Source organism: Jaculus jaculus, chromosome 7 (genome assembly GCF_020740685.1).
Source record: "Jaculus jaculus isolate mJacJac1 chromosome 7, mJacJac1.mat.Y.cur, whole genome shotgun sequence".
In the NCBI taxonomy this organism is placed as follows: domain Eukaryota; kingdom Metazoa; phylum Chordata; class Mammalia; order Rodentia; family Dipodidae; genus Jaculus; species Jaculus jaculus.
This window is the reverse complement of record NC_059108.1, coordinates 121,845,627-121,865,526: the sequence shown is the minus strand read 5'-3', so window position 1 is coordinate 121,865,526 and position 19,900 is coordinate 121,845,627. Positions and strand designations below refer to the sequence as shown.

The window sequence follows — 19,900 nt, the reverse complement described above, 5'->3', positions numbered from 1 at the left end:
TATTTACCTATTCATACCCTTGGCTCCAAATCATTTAATTGTCTGCAAAAGAGCAAACAAAAGCAGGAATCTATAATCTGGAAATATTTGCAAATTATTCTTTTCTATCTCATCTCATCTCATCTCATCTCATCTCACTCTAACCTGTATTTTTTGTTTTTCAGATTTCTTTCACAAGTAGTTTGTTTTGATGATAAAAGAGAAAAGACAATATTCATCTGTAATAAAGCAAAGTTTAAAACTGAAAATTTTAAGACCTCTTGTTAATCTATTAAAATTTTTACAACTTATTACATTAGTACTATTTATTTGAAATTAAGTTTCTAAGTTGCTATTTTTAAAAGATATTGACTGCTTTTAAACAAAATTCATTTACTCCTTCTGAATCTTTGCTATATCAATTCCATTTTGTATTTATTATACATTGCTAAACTTACAAACACTTGCATTAAAAACCACCCAATTTAAAGTCTCATTTTCTAGTCTCATTTTAAATTCTTAACAAGAACCTTGTCTACTCACAGATAAATGATGTCTCGTTTGGTAACTGAAGGCTCCCTCTCAAAGCAATAAATCAGCTATCCCATCCTTCTCTCGTTTAAAACAAGGTTGCTGTTTCTAGCTGTGAAAAAGGCTGAGACGTTGTCTCCTGTCATGCGGATATTAATCAAAATACTGGCAAGGAGACACAATTTTAAGGGAGTATGACTGTTGCAATTTTGATGTGTTAGCAGATTATGAATAAGAAAAAAAAATGGTAAAAGCTACCCCACTTCTTTGATTTGATTTTTTTTTGTTATTAAACTAATGAGTTTCATATATTTCATGCCGTGTGTCATTGTACATTGCCCACATTCACACTTCCATTGCCCTCTCTTGTCCTCCACCTCCACTTTCCCATCAATTCCCTGTTTTACTATCCAGTCACCCCTTTCTGATTTGATGTCTTATTTTTAAATAAAAATTTAAAACACATATATCTAAAAACTGAGACTGTAACTAACAACTTATACTAGTTTTTCACATAACCTATAGTTGACATTTGCACTGAATGTATTAACACTAAACCTATCACTTATTTTTTTCAAAATAGCAAATCTTCCAGTACTTTTCAAATTATTTTAAAATATGTAAAATAGTGTTAAATTCAAAGGGCATACAGTTATTAATGAAAACCATAGCGTATTAGAAATTGAAGAAAAACAGCAGCTACCTTTTGAACGTACAGAAAAGTCTGCTTTGGAATACGTAAACAGAACCAGAAGCAGGACGAGCAGAAAGGGAGGGACAGCAACTCACAAGTGGGCTGAGGGAGAAGGATAACATGAACTCAAGAAGTAGTCTGAGACTGAACAGCACAATGAGAACACACCTCAAAAGTTAAAAAATGAAAACAATATGGAAAGAAGAGAGCTGGGCGTCATGGCGCACACCTTTAATGGGAGGCAGAGGTAGGAGGATCACTTTGAGTTCGAGGCTACCCTGAGACTACATAGTGAATTGCAAGTCAGCCTGGACTAGAGTGAAACCCTACCTCGAAAAAAAAAAAAAGATATTAACAGCCATGCATGGTGGTGCAGATCTTTCATTGCAGCACTCAGACGGCTGTGAGTTCAAGGCCAGCCTGAGACTACATAGTGAATTCCAGGTCAGCCTGGGCCAGACCAGGCGTGGTGGTGCACTCCTTTAATCCCAGCACTGGGAGGCAGAGGTAGGAGGATCACCGAGAGTTCGAGACTACCCTGAGACTACAGAGTGAATTCCAGGTCAGCCTGGGCTACAGTGAAACACTACCTTGGGAAAGAAAAAAAAAAACCTACATGAATAAAATAAAATAAAAATTTTAAAAGATATTAAAAGACTATTTTAGACAGGAAGGAAGGAATCAGGGGAGGAGAAGGAAGAAGTAGGGAGGGTGAGGGCAGTAGGAAACAAAGGGAAAGTTAAGAGGCAACAGGGAATAAAGTATTTCTACTCTAACAAAACCTTCAGGGGAAAGCTTTAAAATTCCTTCATATGCATGTTTTTCACTGTAATTATAGTATCTGAAGGCATTTATCCAACTTTACTAGCTCTAAAAACATTACCTAGGGCTGGAGAGATGGCTTAGCAGTTCAGGCACTTGCCTGCAAAGCCAAAAGAATCCAGGTTTGATTCCCCAGGACTCACCTAAGCCAGATGTACAAAGTAGTACATGCTTTTGGAGTGCATTTGCAGCAGCTGAAGACCCTGGCACATCCATTCTCTATCTGCCTCTCTCTCTCAAATAAATAAATAAAAATAATTTTAAAAATATAAAACAAATTTTAATTAGAAATTACCTATGATTTCTTAAACAGAGAAGCATGAATGTTTTAAATATGCATTTGAATAAATTTTAACAAAGAAAAGCAAATGAGGAGATACATTGAAAACTGTCTTGGAATAAAAAGACTCCATGGAAACAAATGTAGCATACACAAAGGTCAGTGGACAAATTAAGATGGTACTCTGGGCAGCTACAGCCCTGGCCTGATGGATGAAGTACATACTAGATGCCACTCTATTCAAACCATCCATTAAAATTTTTTTAAAAAAACTTTATTTTGTTTGAGAGAGAGAGAGAATGGGCACGCCAGGGCCTTCAGCCTCTGTAAATGAACTCCAGATGCATGCACCACCATGTATATCTGGCTTACGTGGGTCTTGGGGAATTGAACCTGGGTCCCTTGGCTTTACAGGCAAGCATCTTCACTGCTAAGCTATCACCCCAGCCCAAATCCTCCATTTTTTGTACTAAGTATAAACATTAGATTTGTCAAGTTCATATTTGGCTCTACAAATTATTAGCTTGGTACTTTAATTAAATAATTATCTTGGTACTAAGGTTCATTTTTTTTTTTTCTTTTTTCTTTTGGTTGTTGGTGCTGTTTGAGATCATGTTGCCCAGGCGGGCCTGGACTTAAAATCCATTTGCCACCTCACCTCAGCATTCCAGCAGCCAGGACTACAAATGTGAACCCTCACACTGCTACTGAGGTTTAATTTTTTTTTATTCGAGGTTTAATATTTTAAATTTCCCAAACAGATTACAGAATCCTTCTTAACAGGATTACTACAGGAACAATGTTTTCTAAAGCACTTAGCATGACAGACACAAGGGATGGAAAATGGTAACAGATAACAAAACCCTCCTTCCATTAAAAATAAAAACAAAAAATCAAACAAGTATTTCTGTTTGCACATGCCAAAAATAGTAACTACTAATAAATGGAACTTCATTTGACTTTGTCTACTCTTTTTAGAGGTAGGGTCTCACTCTGGTCCAGGCTGACCTAGGTGGCCTCAAACTCGCAGTGATGCTCCTACTTCTGCCTCCCAAGTGCTGGGATTAAAGGCCCATGCCCAGCTTGACTTTGTCTACTCTTAAAGAGAACGTGAATTATTGTGTAAAAGAACACTTCCCAAATTGACTTCTATTGGCTTCTAACACTAGTTCAGTAAGCACTAGTAAAAAACAGAGGGCAGGCAGTAAATTCACTTATCAAATATTCTAGCTTTGGGAATATTTATCATCAATCTCACTAGATTCATAATGCCTACTAACATTATAAAGGCTCAAAGCAGCTTTTTTTTTAAGTGCTCAGAGGGCAGTTTGGTTGCCCTGGCCTCTTTTATTTATTATCTATTTAAGAGAGAGAGAGGGCTGGAGAGATGGCTTAGCAGTTAAGCGCTTGCCTGTGAAGCCTAAGGACCTCAGTTCAAGGCTCGATTCGCCAGGACACACGTTAGGATGATGCAAAAGGGGGCGCACGCGTCTGGAGTTTGCAGTGGCTGGAAGCACTGGCGTGCCCATTTTCTCGCTCTGCCTCTTTCTCTGTCTGTCACTCTCAAATAAATAAAAATAAACAACAAAAAATAAAAATAAAAAGAGAGAGAGGAAGAAAGAAGCAGAGAGAAAAAGAGAAAGAATGGGCACACCACTATGTGCATCTGGCTTATGTGGGTAGTGGGGAATCAAACCTTGGTCCTTAGGCTTCACAGGCAAGTGCCTTAACTGCTAAGCCATCTCTCCAGCTCAAGAAGTTCTTTTTTGTTTTTTGTTTTTTAGTTTTTATAGGTAGGGTCTCACTCTAACCTAGGCTGACTTGGAATTCACTATGTAATCTCAAGGTGGCTTCATACACATGGCAATCCTCCTAACTCAGTCTCCCATGTGCTAGGATTAAAGGAGTATGCCACTATGGGTGTCCCAAGCCCTCTAGCTGCTGCAAAAACTTCAGAAGCATGCACTGTGTGCATCTGACTTACCTGGGTCCTGGGAAATTGAACCTGGGTCCTTTGGCTTTGCAGGCAAGTGTCTCAACCACTAAGCCATGTCTCTAGCTCTCAAAGAAGTTCTTTAGTGAGAACTATTTAACCCAATGGTCTCAAGCTATAGTCACAAAACTCTTTTATATATAAATAAGTAAGCCTCTTCAGTTTTTTATTTTTTTAATGCATCAGAATTTGGAAATAGTATAGTATGATGCCATATGAACAGTTTCATTTATCTAATTAACAGCTATTTAAATATCAAATAGGAATTCAGCCTTGTGTGGTGGCACACGCCTTTAATCCCAGCACTTGGAAGGTAGAGGTAGGAGGATCGATGTGAGTTCCAGGTCAGCCTGGGCTAGAGTGACCCTACCTCAAAAAAACAAACAAACAAACAAAAAAATCAAGTAATATTTCAATTATGGTTATTATGTTCATAAGTAAGGAAATCAGAAATTCAGAATATGAAAGTTGCTTTCTAGTATTTTAATATAAAAATTGAGTTTATATAAAATTGTGTGTGTGTATATATATTTTTTATCTAAAATCATATAGTAATTGAACATTTATATCACATTTTTCACTTTATATGAATAAAAGTCAATAGTAAGCTATAAAGAACTGATCTTAGTCTCAAAATCAAATTGTTGTCAGCAACACGCCTTTAATCACAGCACTAGGGAGGCAGAGGTAGGAAGATCACTATGTATTCAAAGTCAGCTTGGGATGCAGAGTGAATTCCAGGCCAGCTTGGGCGAGAGTGAGACCCTACCTTGGAAACACACACACACACACACACAAACGCACACAACGTGTCATTATTTATGTTCACTTAGCCCTGTTCCTCCTCGTATGCATTTATACTAAGGCATAAACTAAAGTAAAAACATTTTTAACTATTTTACAATTTTCCTTACCTAATATTTTCACAGCATAGTGAGGACTTTCCAAAATAATTCCTTCTTCTGTGTCAAATATAGGGTTATCTATTCCAGTCTTTGGAGGAATTTGAGCTAGTTTCTTAAGTCTCATGGAGGAATTTAGGTCAAGTTCTTGCTTCTTCCCTTCTTCCTCTCGCCTACGTCTCATATCCTCCTGTTGCTGTCGGATGCGCTCCAGCTGTGCACTGCGCCGTGCTGGCATCATCCTGGTGCCCAAATCTCCAGGGCAGTCAACAGCCATCTCTCGGTGCTTCTGATGCTCCTCTAGTGATGCAAGATCAACACTTTTTACTCCGTTGTCTGACTCCTCTGTAACATGCCCATTCATATGGGATGTTGTCATGGTTATCTATAATAACCTGTACCACTTTTTAAATATCAATTTTTCCTATATAGCCAATTCTCTTGATTCTGTAGTAAAAAATCCATGTTACTTCAAAGAAAGAAAGAATAAAAAAAAAAAAAAACTTCTCACATCACATAAAAATGCTATGAAAAATGTCCATGAGGAAAATCTAAGGGGAAAGATAGGGGAAAGAAAGTTAAGAATGATAATACAAAAGCAAACTTTACATAGCCTATTTCCAATCACCACATAATACATGTAATGCAATTTGCTATGAAAGATGCAAAAAAAAAGTTTGGTAAAAGCTACTATACTTTAATTTTTTTAAGTTAGCATACAAACTAATGAGTTTCATATATGTATTTCATGCCATATGTCATTATACATTGCCCATATTCACACTTCCATTACCCTCTCTTGTCCTCCACCTACATTTTCCCATCATTCACCCTTTTTCTGATTGTGCCTTCATTTTAAAATGGAATTTAAATAAAACCAATGCTAGGTATTAGGTTTAAAGTATTAAAAAATAAAAGTTAGAGCCGGGTGTGGTGGTGCACACCTTTAATCCCGGCACTTGGGAAGCAGAGGTAAGAGGATTACCATGAGTTCGGGACCACCCTGAGACTACATAGTGAATTCCAGGCCAGCCTGAGCTAGAGTGAGATCCTACCTCAAAAATAAATAAATAAATAAATAAAACTCATTTCTCAATTTGAAGTATAACTAGCCAATTTTACAACTAGAAAAAATGATATACTAGAAAGTTTAGCTAAGTGAAAAAACAATATGCTTGGGTATTAATTCTGTAGAGAATACATACTTTAGTATAAACAGGTATTTAAAATACCCCTCTAAACTTCTCAACTTTATGCTTAATCAATACACATTGGATTAGTTAACTCTTAAGACAAGTGATGACAATCATAATGCAATATAACAAGCCAAGCTGATGCCTAGCTTGAAACAGAGAAAGCATTTAAGGTTAAATTAATTCATTTTTAGGAAGCTTTATGATGATGATAATGATGCCCAAAGAACAAGAAAGTTCAGAAGCAAAGATGCCTAAGGATTAAAGTATACAAGTGAAAAAAGAACCATGTAGTTTATCAGTCTTTATAACTGGTGACATTTTAAAAGAATTAAAATTAACTTTATCAGGAGTTATTTAGATGGCAAATATATGTTAGTACTCTTTAAAAAAAAAATCCAGGGCTGGAGAGATGGTTTAGCAGTTAAGTGCTTGCCTGTGAAGCCTAATAACCCTGGTTCGAGGCTCGATTCCCCAGAGCCCACATTAGCCAGATGCACAAGGGGGTGCACATGTCTGGAGTTCATTTGCAGTGGCTGGAAGCCCTGGTGTGCCCATTCTCTCTCTCTCTCTCTCTCTCTGTCACTCTCAAATAAATAAATAAAAATGAACAAAAAATTTTTTTAAAAAATCCATACTGTCCTGCTAAGATTATGCGAACAAGAAAACCGAATCTCATTTTGATCCTACCACTTTCTTTTTCTTTTCCCTTGAGGTAGGGTCTCACTCTAGCTCAGGCTGACCTGGAATTCATTATGCAATCTCAGGGTGGCCTTGAACTCACAGCGATCCTTCCACCTCTCTCTGCCTCCTGAGTGCTGGGATTAAAGGTGTGTGCCACCATCCCCAATAGCCACTTTAAAAAAAAAAAATTTATTTGTGCATCTGGCTTTATGTGGGTACTGGGGAATCGAACCCAGGTTGTTAGGCTTTGCAGTCAAGTGTTGTTTTTTTTTAAGGTCAGGCAGTCTCTCTGTGAATCTCAGTATCAGTACTACTTAGAAAATTTATTCACAAGATTGAATTACAAATAAGATAATATATGCAAGTTATAAAATAAATATACATGTACTAATATTATTAGTATTGATTCTCTTACCTTAAAAGTCTTCCAACATACATTAAACAAGGAAAGTATTTTATTCAATGGCACTACCTTTTTATCAGGCCATGTCTTAGGCATAAACAGGCAGATTGTTTATGTGTGCAAACCCACACATTAAATTTAATTAGCCTTCTTCTGCTCAGACTTTAAAAATATTTACAATAATAAACCTAGTACCTCCTTGAGTTAACCATTTCAGTAAATAAAATGGCTAAAGCACAATGCCAACTAAGCAAAGTCCAAGTTTTTAGGCAGCTCTCCTAAAACCAGCCAAGCTTCTTCCAAATGTGAAATCACAAGGAAATCAAGGACAGAAGATTAAACTGCTTAATGCAAAATAAAAACTTAAATAGGCTACCAGGTAAACCAGTAGGGTCAACAATGAGGAAAACAGATACAAATTACATGAGCTACTAAAATTGTATTTTCAAAAGAATTCTAGTAGATTATTATCTTCCATTCAAATTTTAGTGTTTTTATTTATAACTATATTCTCTACATACGGACCTACTTGCTATCAGTTTGTCTTCTTTCTCATTAAAATGAAAACTATTAGATTTCTACTGGGTGTGCTTGAGCTTTATATGCTGATTAGAAACAAATGCAAATTCAGCTTGTTTAATGTTTTCATTTTAAGCAGAAATCTGTATAGGAGTTGCTGCAGTACTATGCTTAATTTAAAAACTCTAGCAGTGTACATATTTCCAGAAAATGAAATCGTAACCTTCTTTATTTACAATTACTACATATTAAAATTAAGCTTAATGTTTTTAATTCAATATATAGCAGTCTGTGAAAATTATGAACTGAAACTAAAACTGCTTAGAAACTCATAAGAATGGGTGCACAGTCACTGCACTAAATCATGAAAGAACTTTACAAAGCATACAAGAGAGACTGGGCTGGGTGACTAGGGTCAAAATTCTCATGGTTGGATTATCATACCATACTTGTCTATGTGGATTCAGACTTTAACTCGAAAAGTTTTCTGCAGCTGATATTAATTCACTTAAAATGCCAAGCTGGTTATCTCCTCTGCAGTGTTCAGTTTAATAGGAAAGACAACAAAGACAATAAATGATTATTCCTCTCCTGCTGATCTCTCCTCCTCAGATTGCAAATTTTTCAAGCTACAGGTCTTTATATTGCTAGTCCTTAGCACAAGATTTGTCATGTAAAAATGTCCAAGAAGTGTATGTTCAACTAATCTGGGGTATCATAATCACAAAGAGGAGGCAGGCATCTAAAGCAGTCTGTGGTGGAGTGACAGAGAACACTGACAATACGAGAATACTGCTCTGTGCTACATGCATTTCAAAGGCTAGTTACAAATCAGCCACAGTGAGAAAGCTCTGCTCTGGGTAGCTTATGACTCAGGAAATAATCCAACAGGTGTAGGCCCATTGAAAATTCAATACCAAGAAACAGAACCATTTGTAAGAGCTAGATAACAAATAGGTTAGTAGGAACATAATTTTTTTATATAATTTCACTTTTTAGGTAGAGGGTGATAGAGATGATGCATTTCATGTCCACTGACTATACTAGAGTTTAGAATCCTACTTTTTTTCTTTCAATCCATCCTTCCTCCTTGTCTCCAGCCAGTAATGCCCTTTGACCAGCAGCTGGGAAGTCTCATTTTAAGTGATCAGCATTCCTTGGACATTCTGAGAGGTTAGACTACTTATTTCCATAGAAACAGCTTTGTCAGCTAACATAGGATTCAAGCCAAGAATAGTGAAAAGAACTTACATTATGCAAAATAGAAAAATCTTGTCTGCTATCCTTGATTCTCTTCTGTGGTCTTTCTTCTTTTTTTTCAGTGCTCAAGCTAGCTTTCTAGGTCTGCAAAACAGAAAAAGGAAACAATTCACCAAGTGTAAAAGAATTCAGTGTTTTTGAGAGAGATGGGAAGGAGAGAAAGGTTAATCCACTGATATCTAACTCTTTTTGCAGTTAGCTAGGATTCCTTAGTACAAAGTTGGAAACCTCACTATCACCATGTCTGTCTGTAATGAACATCAATTAAAATATCAATATCCATGTTGCCCAGCATGGCCTTTAATCCCAGGCAGAGGTAGGAGGATCAACGTGAGTGAGCTCAAGGCCACCCTGATACTACATAAATCCAGGTAGCCTGAGTTAGAGTGAGACCTTACCTTGGGAAAAAAAAAAAAAAAGGTGTGTGTGTGTGTGTGTGTGTATTAGTATATTACTGCTGTTGGAAATGTCAAATAGTTCAGTCACATAAAACATAGTCTGACAATTTCTCAAAAGGCTAAATAAACAAGAAGTCATATGTCCTTGCAATTCATCTCAGGTATACAGCAAGACAAATGAAAACCATACACATATAAACACAAACATACATGCACATGCACAAAATATCCATAACAGTCATATTTATAATAGCCAAAGTAGAAAAGTCCAAATGTCCATGAATGCATAAATAAAAAGGTACATGAAACTGAGTAAAGAAGAAAAAATGAAGTACTATAACAGGATACAACTGAAATAAACTTTAAAAACAAGTGAAAGAAACCAGTCACAAAAGGCCACATATTATATGATTCTATTTATGAAATGCCCAGAATACATAAGCAAATTAGTGGTTGCTTAGGGTTGGGGGGGGGAGATGGGTAGGTAAAAGAATTATAGCTAGGATCTGTGTTTCTTTAGGGAGTGCTATAAATTAATTGATGTAATGGTCATATGATTCTGAAAGCTATTTAATTATACATGTGAAATGGGTAAATTGTATGGCATGTGAATTATATCACAATAAAACTTTTAAAATAATAACATAATGAAATACCACTAAAAACAATAAGATGGTTAAAATTGAAACGATTGTCAACACTAAGTACTGGAAAAGATGTGATGTGTAGAAACCTCATACAACACTGCTACTAAGCATGTAAAATGGCAAAATCTATTTTCACAATTTCTCAAAAATTTAAACATCTAAAAAAAAGCTAAACATCCATTTACTATAGGATCCACAGCCCTTCCACCTTCCACACAAGACATATACTTTTACTTCTAAAAATGAAAGGTGAACAGCAGCATTATTAATAATGCTTAATAGTGTACATAGTAAATATTGGACACTACTTAATAAAAAAAAGGATGAACTACTGACATGCAACATGGATGGTCTAAAAAACATGCCATGTAAGAGTATATATTATGACTTCACTCATATGAAATAATTAGAAAAGGCAAAATTAGGGCTTTGTAAAATAAACCAGTTTGGTGATTACTCAGGAAATGCAAAAAGGCAGAAAGCATTCTCCACAAAAATATAAATTTTCTAGGGGGCAAGAGAGATGGCCTGACAGTTAAGGCAGTTGCCTGCAAAGCCTAACAAGGTGAGTTCAATTCCCCAGTACCCATGTAAAGCCATATGCACAAGGTGGTGCATGCATCTGGTGTTTGTCTGCAGTGGCTGGAGGCCCTGATGAGCCCATATTCATTCATTCATCCTCTCTGCTTAAAAATAAATAAATAAAAATATTCAACTTTTAAAAATTTCTAAAACAAATTGCATCAATAAAATATGTTGATACTACAGAATATTAAATCTATCATTGGGCATGGCGGTGCATGCCTTTAATCCCAGCATTTGAGAGGTAGGGGTTTCTCTTTGAGTTTGAGGCCACCCTGAGACTACATACTGAATTCAAGGTTAGCATGGGCTAGAGTGAGACCCTACCTCAAAAAACAGAAGGAAAGAAGGGAGGAAGGGAGGGAAATAAAGAAAAAACGGAGAGAGGGAAGAAGGAAGAGAGAAAGAGAAAGAAACCAACCAATCAAGCAACAACTGGTGGGATGTGGTGACAGCCCTGCCTGCAATCTCAGCACTGAGGAGACAGGCAGAAAGATCTCTTGTGAGTTGGAGGCCAGCATACAGAGTGAGTTTCAGGACATCCTAGGCCAGACGGTGTGAGAGAAAGAAAGATAAAAGTAAAAATCCAGTAACCACAGATTTCAGAGGACTAAGAGCAGCGTATAAATTTAAAGCCATGTAAATTACCTGTCTCAATGGACAGAAAAAGCAAGATTCTTGACAGCTGGATAGCAATAAGGCAGTGCCATCAGCTTAGAAGAGCTGTCTTTCTGGGCTTACCTCTCAAAGATTTAGCACTTTCTGCATTCCTTAGCTGACATGTTCCTACTCTCATCCTGTGATTCCAGGCCACATAACTAACTTAAAATAAAAATAAAGATAACATGGGCAAAATAGCTAATAAAGATATTGCTGCATTTATAATGCACTAACCAGCAATATCCTAAAAGTCATTTATCAAATTTTATAAATTCCCAAGTTGGATATCTATCTATCTACCTATCTCTATCTATCTACCTACCTACCTACACACACAGGACAATGAAAATGGATCTTTATCTCATACCATTCAGAAAAATCAACTCAAAATGGATAAAAGACTTACATGTTAGAGCAGAAACTGCAAAACTATTCTAGAAAAAAATATGAGGAAAAAGCTATCCATTAGTCACAATGACTTTTTTTTGGATCTGACCCTAAAATCACAGGCAACAAAAACAAAAATGGACAAATACATTAAAGTAAAAAGCTTGTCAGAGCAAAAGCAACAAGGCATTGAACAGATGGAAAGATAACATCTACAATGCACACATCAGAAACAGGTTAATATTCAAAATGTATAAGGAGCCCAACTCAACGGTAAGAAAACAAAACAAAACAAAAAACTCATTTAAAAATAGGGGGAATGGGGCTGGAGAGATGGCTTAGCAGTTAAGGTGCATGGCTGCAAAGCCTAAGGACCCAGGTTTGATTCTTCAGGTCCCACATAAGCCAGATGAACATGGTAGCGCATGCATATGGAGTTTGTTTGTGGTGGCTATAGGTCCTGGCATGCCCATTCTTGCTTTCTCTCTTTCCGTCTCTCTCTCTGTCTCTAGTAAACAAATAAAAATAAAAATATTTAATAAAAAACAGGGGAAATGGCCCAGGAGGCAAGGGTAACCCCAGTGCTAAGAGGAAAGAAACAGGATTGCTGGAGTTTCCTAGTCAATCAATCTAACTGAAAAAGGAGAGGTTCCAAGTTCACTGAAAGACTGTACCAGAGAAATAAGACCTAAGAACTACTGAAGAGGACACCAACATCTGTCCCTGGCCACTACACACATGCATTTGGGGCAAGTACGTCTGCTACATACCACATATACTATATACACACACACTAAAAAGTCGGGGCTCAATTTCCCAACACCCACATAAAGCTGGACGCAAAGTAGTGCATGTGCCTGTGACAATGGGAGCCAGAGGGACAATTTATTTACAGTAAAGAGACACTGTCTCAAAAAGGTAGAGCACAGACACCCTAAAGTTGTCCTCTAATAGCCACACACACACACACACCATGGCACATGTATACACACATACATGTGCACATAAGTTTAAAAATAGTAAATTAAAGGTGTGGTGGCACACTTAATTTTATACCAGTACTCGGAAGGCAGAGGTAGGAGAATCACTGTGAGTTCGAGGCCAGCCTGGGCTAGAGGGAGACCCTACCTCAAAAAAAAAAAAAAAAATCATTGTGCATGCACATATACACTGCAAAAACTAGTCAACCTCTAAAAAGAAACAATTTGTGCTATTTTATAAATATGTATAAAAATGGAGAACATCATACTAACTGAAATAAACCAGTAAGATAAAGAGAAATATCACAGGTTCTCACCTAGATGCAAAATCCAACAGTCAGGAAGCAGAGTAGGAACGGTGGCTAAAGAGGCTGGGTGGCAAGATGCAAATAAAAGACGATGGCCAATGGGCACACAACCTCAGAATGAAACAGGACAGAATACTTTCTGTGAGATCTACTGTATAGTATGGTGAGTATAGCAAACAATGGAACTTTATTCATTTCAAAATTGCTAAGATAATTACTTCAAATGCTTTTACCACCACCATTAAAGACTGGATGTTAGCTTACTATGAGACCATTTGCCTAGCATGCTCAACCCTGGGTTGAATCTCTAGAACCAAGAAAAGAACAGAAAAGAGAAGAAAAAGAAAAGAAAAATGTTAAGTATTTGAGGTGACAGACATGTTACTTAGATTTATTTAACTATTTCACATTGTATTCAAATATTATAATGGTCATTTTGTGCCCCATAAATATACTCAATTATAAAGTAGGAAATTTATGATGTAAAACAATCAGTATTGTGTTTTAAAAAAGGTATTCCAGGGAGTCCTGTGATCAGAGAGCTGAGAAAACAAATGATTGATTGAAAAGAAGCAAATAGCATCTTCTAGCTTCTCAGTGACTTCAATGGAAACAGCTCTTCAGTGAGGTAGACTACAGAGGGAATGCTCTGAGTGGACTTCTCAGGGGTGTCTATGATGCAGGAAGTCGGGAGAGCTCAGCCCTTGGGATTAAGTCCAATTAATCCATCTAGAGTAAACCAAAGGGAACTTTGGCTTAGTCCTAACCTGTACTAGCCAGAAAGGAAAACTGAAAGCCATTCTAACCAATTCTGGACCCAAATCACACCTAAGGAGTGGCTGGTGGGTGAGCCACATACACAAAAAGGAGTGAACATCCATCTCCCAGCCTTTGATTTTTCCAAGGAGCTCACAGCCCAAGACGACACAGAAAGGAGGCCAGCAGCTTGGTAGAAGTAATGAGTGCCTACTCTTGGCTCCAAAACCAACCATGCACAGACGGCGCTTTTTAGTAGACCTGCACAAGACCTGCACATTACTGAGCTCATCAACATTATGACAAAAAGGATGGAGGAGGACAAAAAAAGAGACATTCAAACAAAAGCAGAACTACTTGGAACAGACAAGAGTGCTCAAGTGTGTAAAGGGGTAAAAGATGGTAATGAGAGAGGATTATGATTATATTACAGTATGTTCATGTATTAAAACTCTCAATTAAAAATATTTTATGGGGCTGGAGAGATGGCTTAGCGGTTAAGTGCTTGCCTGTGAAGCCTAAGGACCCCGGTTCGAGGCTCGGTTCCCCAGGTCCCACGTTAGCCAGATGCACAAGGGGGCGCACGCGTCTGGAGTTCGTTTGCAGAGGCTGGAAGCCCTGGCACACCCATTCTCTCTCTCTCCCTCTATCTGTCTTTCTCTCTGTGTCTGTCTCTCTCAAATAAATAAATAAATAAATAAATAAATAAATAAATAAATAAATAAATAAATAAAATATATTTTATTAAATCTTTCCCTTCCTCCCCCTCCTCCTTTTTAACATTTGCTGATACAGTGATATATGTGTGTGTGTCTGTCTCCTTTCCTTCTAAAAGTAAAATTTCCTTACTCACTCCCTCTGGAATTATAGCCTTTACTTTCCAACCTTCTCTTTCCACATTTTGACTATTGAACTTATGCTGTTTGCTTTCAATTTTCTTCTGTGTTATTTATTTTTCCTTATCATCTTGTTAAGTTTTGGTTATATTAGTTTTGCCCACACCATCCCTGCTGCTGCTGCTGTTGTAAATGTAGCTGGCATATAGGTTTCACTTTATTTCTGAACATGATTCACTGTTGTTTGTTGCTATTACTACACTTGTTGCTTTTTGTTCTGCAAGGTGGTAGGAACGAGCACAACGCTGAGTACGCTGTGTAAGTGCTCTGCTGCTGAGCTGCAGTTCCAGCCCAGCTAGGAGGCGGCAGCATGCTGCTCTACCTCCAATGATGCTCGCACAACTGCAGTGGATAATACTTGAAGATTAGGAAGCTAGCTCAAAGCTCCAAGCAGGCACAGTTGGGGATGCGGGGGTACCTGAAAACCTACTCCCAGCTATCAATGCCTGTGTCAACAACACAAACTGGACATGGACTACAAGGAGCCACAACACTTGTTCCCACCCCACTTCAATTTGTTGACAAGAAGGAATAAATATAAAAGGTATACCCGGGCTGGAGAGATGGCTTAGTGGTTAAGCGCTTGCCTGTGAAGCCTAAGGACCCCGGTTCGAGGCTCGGTTCCCCAGGTCCCACGTTAGCCAGATGCACAAGGGGGCGCACGCGTCTGGAGTTCGTTTGCAGAGGCTGGAAGCCCTGCCACGCCCATTCTCTCTCTCCCTCTATCTGTCTTTCTCTCTATGTCTGTCGCTCTCAAATAAATAAATAAAAAATGAACAAAAAATATTTTAAAAAAGGTATATCCAATCTCCGCCACTGTTCACAACAATATGCCTGATCTAGTAGTACCCCACTTTCCCCCTTCTGTATGTATGTGTGTGTGAGGCAAGAGGACAACTGTGGGTGTTTTCCTCAGAAATGCCAGGCATCTCTTTTTGAGACAGGTCTCTCACTGGGCCTGGAGCTTACCACATAGGCTAGACTGGCTAGCCAGGCAGCTCCAGGGATCCTTCTGTCCCACTGCCCCAGTGCTGGGATTACAGGTATGCTCCATGCCTGGCACTTTATGTGGGGACCTGAAACTGAACTCAGGTCCCCATGTTAACAAGACAAGTTATCGTCTAAGCTATTTTCCCACTTTTGTGACACCTAAAGAAAAAGCAGGGCTGGAAGGTTCCAACCTGCTACATAATGTGTCAAAATACACTAACCCCGACCAAAGTAACAAGAAAATTAAACTACAAAATCCAGTGAAAAAATATTCAATACTTCACAACAATATGATATATCACACTGGGGCCCTGTGACTGCAACTCATATGGGCTCACATAACCAAATGTGGAAGTCTCAAAAAAATTGGCAGCAACAAAAGACTTCACAAGGGCGGTGACCAAAAATGAATTCAAAATCAAACAGCTAATCTATGTTGCATCACATGACTTCACTGTAGTCTTATTCTGAATAAACGGCATGCTCACCTGGCACTGAACATGCTGACGTAACATCCAGGAAAACTACCTGAAACACCTGAACTCAGACTGTAGACCACTGAATATTATGATTTGCAGTGTTTTTGCTCTCTGCAACAAAATACTTTTACTTTTATAGAAACACAATGGCTTAATTAGAGACCACCTGTATTTTCCTACCATCATTCCTCTGCATGTAAGTAAATAAAATAGGTACATAAATCAAATTTTCACTGGTAATAAATCATGAAGAAGTTTATTTAAAAATAATTCTTTATGCATATAATTTTGCAACTAATTAAATAAAAAGCAAGATTATATACTGAGATAATGCAATTTTTTTTACATAAAGGATTAAATCTTGGCTGAATATTTGATACTGTAGGATGCACAGTATCAATGTTTTTCAGAGTTGAATAATATTTTGGCTTTAAATAGTCTCCAGGCAGGAAAGATGGCTTAGTGGTTAAGGCACTTGCCTGAAAGCCCTAGGGACTCACATTTGACTCTCCACATCCCACTTAAGGCAGACACACAGTAATGTAAGCACACAATGTCACACACTGTGCACAAGGAGGTGCACATGTCTGGAGTTTGGCTGCAGTGGCTAGAGGTCCTGGCATACCACTTCTCTCTCCTTCCCACTCTTCCCTCCCCCCTACCACACACACATAAAAAATAAAAAGGCCAGCCTGTTGGGCTTGCCTCAAAAAATAAATTAATTAATTAAAAATAGTCTTTAATGCTGAGAACATTGTTTTCACATAATAGGTTGTACAAAATGGCAGAAGTATGTTAGGACCATTTTAGAAATTGTTGGAACTTATGCCCTAATCTCAAATCAAAATTTATTTGATGAGTTTTTTGAATCAAGCTCAAACAACTATTTAAAATCAAACTTTCTAAAGTAATACCATCTAATTCATACCATACAACAGTCTTGAGTCTGAGCTGAGGTGTTTTGGGCAGCATCTCTCCATGCTACATGGCAAATTGGCACACACAGTGCAAAGACACATGTTGTGTGTTTGGTACAGTGGTATCACACAATGCAAGAGACCAGTGCAACCACAAACACCCTGAGTTCATTGCAAATTTGATTCTGAATTATTTTTAAAAATATTTATTAGAAAGAGAAAAAAATGGGTGTACCAGGGCCTTCTGCAACTGCAAACATGAACCCCCAAACATGGGCTACTTTGTGGAGCTGACTTTACATGGGTACTGGGAACTGAACCGAGGCCATCAGGCTTTGTAAGGAAGTGCCTTTAAAACCTGCTGAGCCATCTTTCCAGTCCCTGAATTAATTTTTGATCACTGCACATTCCAAAACCTCTTCCTGTTACCCAATTTTTCATAACCCTGAATATTCAATTAGAGTATCCACGTAGGGCTGCAAGGTACAGCTTCAGAAGCCAGGCAACAGAGTACTTGAGATTTTAGCCAGAGCAATAAGGCAAAAGAAATAAAGGAATACAAATAGAGAATGGATAGTTACATCTATCCCTGCTTGCAGACCATATGATCCTATACAATACAAGACCCTGAAAATTTTTATGTTAAACTTTTAGCTCTAATAAATTCTGCCGAGGACAAAAAAAACAATCAACACGACAAAATAAGTAGCTTTCGTACACACGTATATACACACACACACACAGATATATATACACAATTTATATGCATGTGTACATACATACATGTATATGTATATAATGAATTTACGCAGAGAGAAATCAGGAAAACAATTCCATTCACACTAGCCTCAGCAATAAAATGTTGGAATAGCTGTGTGTGATAGTGCACACATTTAATCCCAGCACTTGGGAGGCTGAGGTAGGAAAATTGCTGTGAGTTTGAGGCCAGCCTGAGATTACATAGTGAGTTCCAGATCAGCCTGAGCTAGAATGAGGCCCTACCTTGAAAAAAATACATATGTAGGAGTAATCCTAACCAAGGAGGTGAAAGACCTTTACACTAGAAGATAGTAACATTTGGTGTTCATGAGCTGGCAGGATTGGTATTCATTAAATGACCATATTACTGAAGGTGACCTAAAGATTCAACACAATCACCAATAAAATTCTAATGATATTTTTCATAGAACCAGAATCCTAAAATTTATATGGAATTGCAAGCAGCCCCAAACTCAATATAATCCTGAGGGTAAAAGAAAAAAGAAGCAATGTTGGAAGTGTTACAGTAACTGTGATGAACTGTAAGTGGATCTTAGAATCATCTAGCAGCCAAAAATCTCTGTGCTTGTCCATGAGTGTCTAGATTATGTTAAATGAAGTGGCAAGACCCATCTAACTGTGGACAGCACCATTCCATGGGCTGGGATCCCGAATGGAATGAAAAGGAGAAAGTGAGCTGACACCAGCTCTCATCTCTTGTTTCCTGACTGTAGATGCAATCTGACCAGGTGCTTCATGCTCCTGCTGCCATGATCTTCCTGCCACCAATAACTGTATCTTCAACCTGTGAGCTAGAATAGACCTTTCCTTCCTTAAGTTGCTTCTGTCAAGTATTTTGTAATAATGACAAAAACCACCAATACAATATCGATGTCAGATTGCACTACTGAGCCACAGTAGCTAAAACAGCCTGGTAGTGGCATAAAGAGTGTGACACTGATAAAATAGACTCAGAAGTAAACTGATTCCTTTAAACAATGTATTATGTATGTATTTATTTATTTGCAAGCAGAAAGAGATAGAAAACAAGCAGGCAAAGAAAATGGGTATACCAGGGCCTCTAGCCTCTGCAAATGAACTCCAGACAAATGTACCACTCTGTGCATCTGGTTTTACATGGGTACTGGGGAATCAAACCTGGGTTGTTAGGCTTTGCAGGCAAGTACCTTAACAGCTGAGCCATCTCCTCAGTCTTATCTGATTCTGTTTTTTTTTTTTTTAATTTTGTTTTGTTTTTGTTGTTGTTTTGAGGTAGGGTCTTGCTCTAGCCCAGGCTGACCTGGAATTCACGATGTAGGTTCAGGGTGGTTTCAAACTCATAGTGATCCTCCTACCTCTGCCTCCCAAATGCTGAGATTAAAGGCATGTGCCACTATGCCTGGCTTTCTTTTTTAAATTTATTTATCTATTTGAAGGAGTTGGGGAGGGAGAGAGGGTGTGAATAAATGACCAGGGTCTAGCCACTGCAAACAAACTCAATATACCACTTTGTGCATCTGGCTTTATGTGGATACTAGAGAATCAAACCCAGGCTATGAGGTTTTGTATGTAAGCAAGTACCTTTAAAAGCTAAGCTATCTCTCCAGATTCTTAACAGAGGTACCAACAACATACATGGGGGGGGGGGGAATCCTATGCAACAAATGATGCTAGGAAAACTGGACATCTACAAATAGAAGTATGAAACTAGATCCCTACCTCTCACCCTGTACAAATAACTTGAAATAGATCAAAGATCTTAATTTAAGACCTAAATCTCTAAAACTACTAAAGGAAATCACAGGGAAAAACACTTCAAGATCTAAGCATAAGCAATGAATTTCTAAACAGAACTCCACAAGCTCAGGAGGTCATAGCAAG

The 19,900-nt window shown here is 37.9% G+C and overlaps 1 protein-coding gene across 9 annotated transcripts in view; it reads right to left on the bottom strand.

Moving 5' to 3' along the window:
* Pals1 (protein associated with LIN7 1, MAGUK p55 family member) overlaps positions 1–19,900 on the bottom strand; it is a 98,706-nt gene that overhangs the window by 40,246 nt on the left and 38,560 nt on the right. For 5 of the 9 annotated variants that reach the window (XM_045154525.1, XM_045154528.1, XM_045154524.1 and 2 more), the window contains 2 exons: positions 9,252–9,344; positions 5,214–5,752 (listed from right to left, as the gene is read on the bottom strand). In XM_045154525.1, coding sequence (XP_045010460.1) covers positions 5,214–5,580 — 367 coding nt within the window. In that variant the 5' untranslated portion in view covers positions 5,581–5,752; positions 9,252–9,344. Of the gene's footprint in view, positions 1–5,213; positions 5,753–9,251; positions 9,345–13,231; positions 13,334–19,900 lie in introns of all 9 variants that reach the window. The other 4 variants (XM_045154530.1, XM_045154533.1, XM_045154526.1 and 1 more) reach the window with 3 other exon arrangements.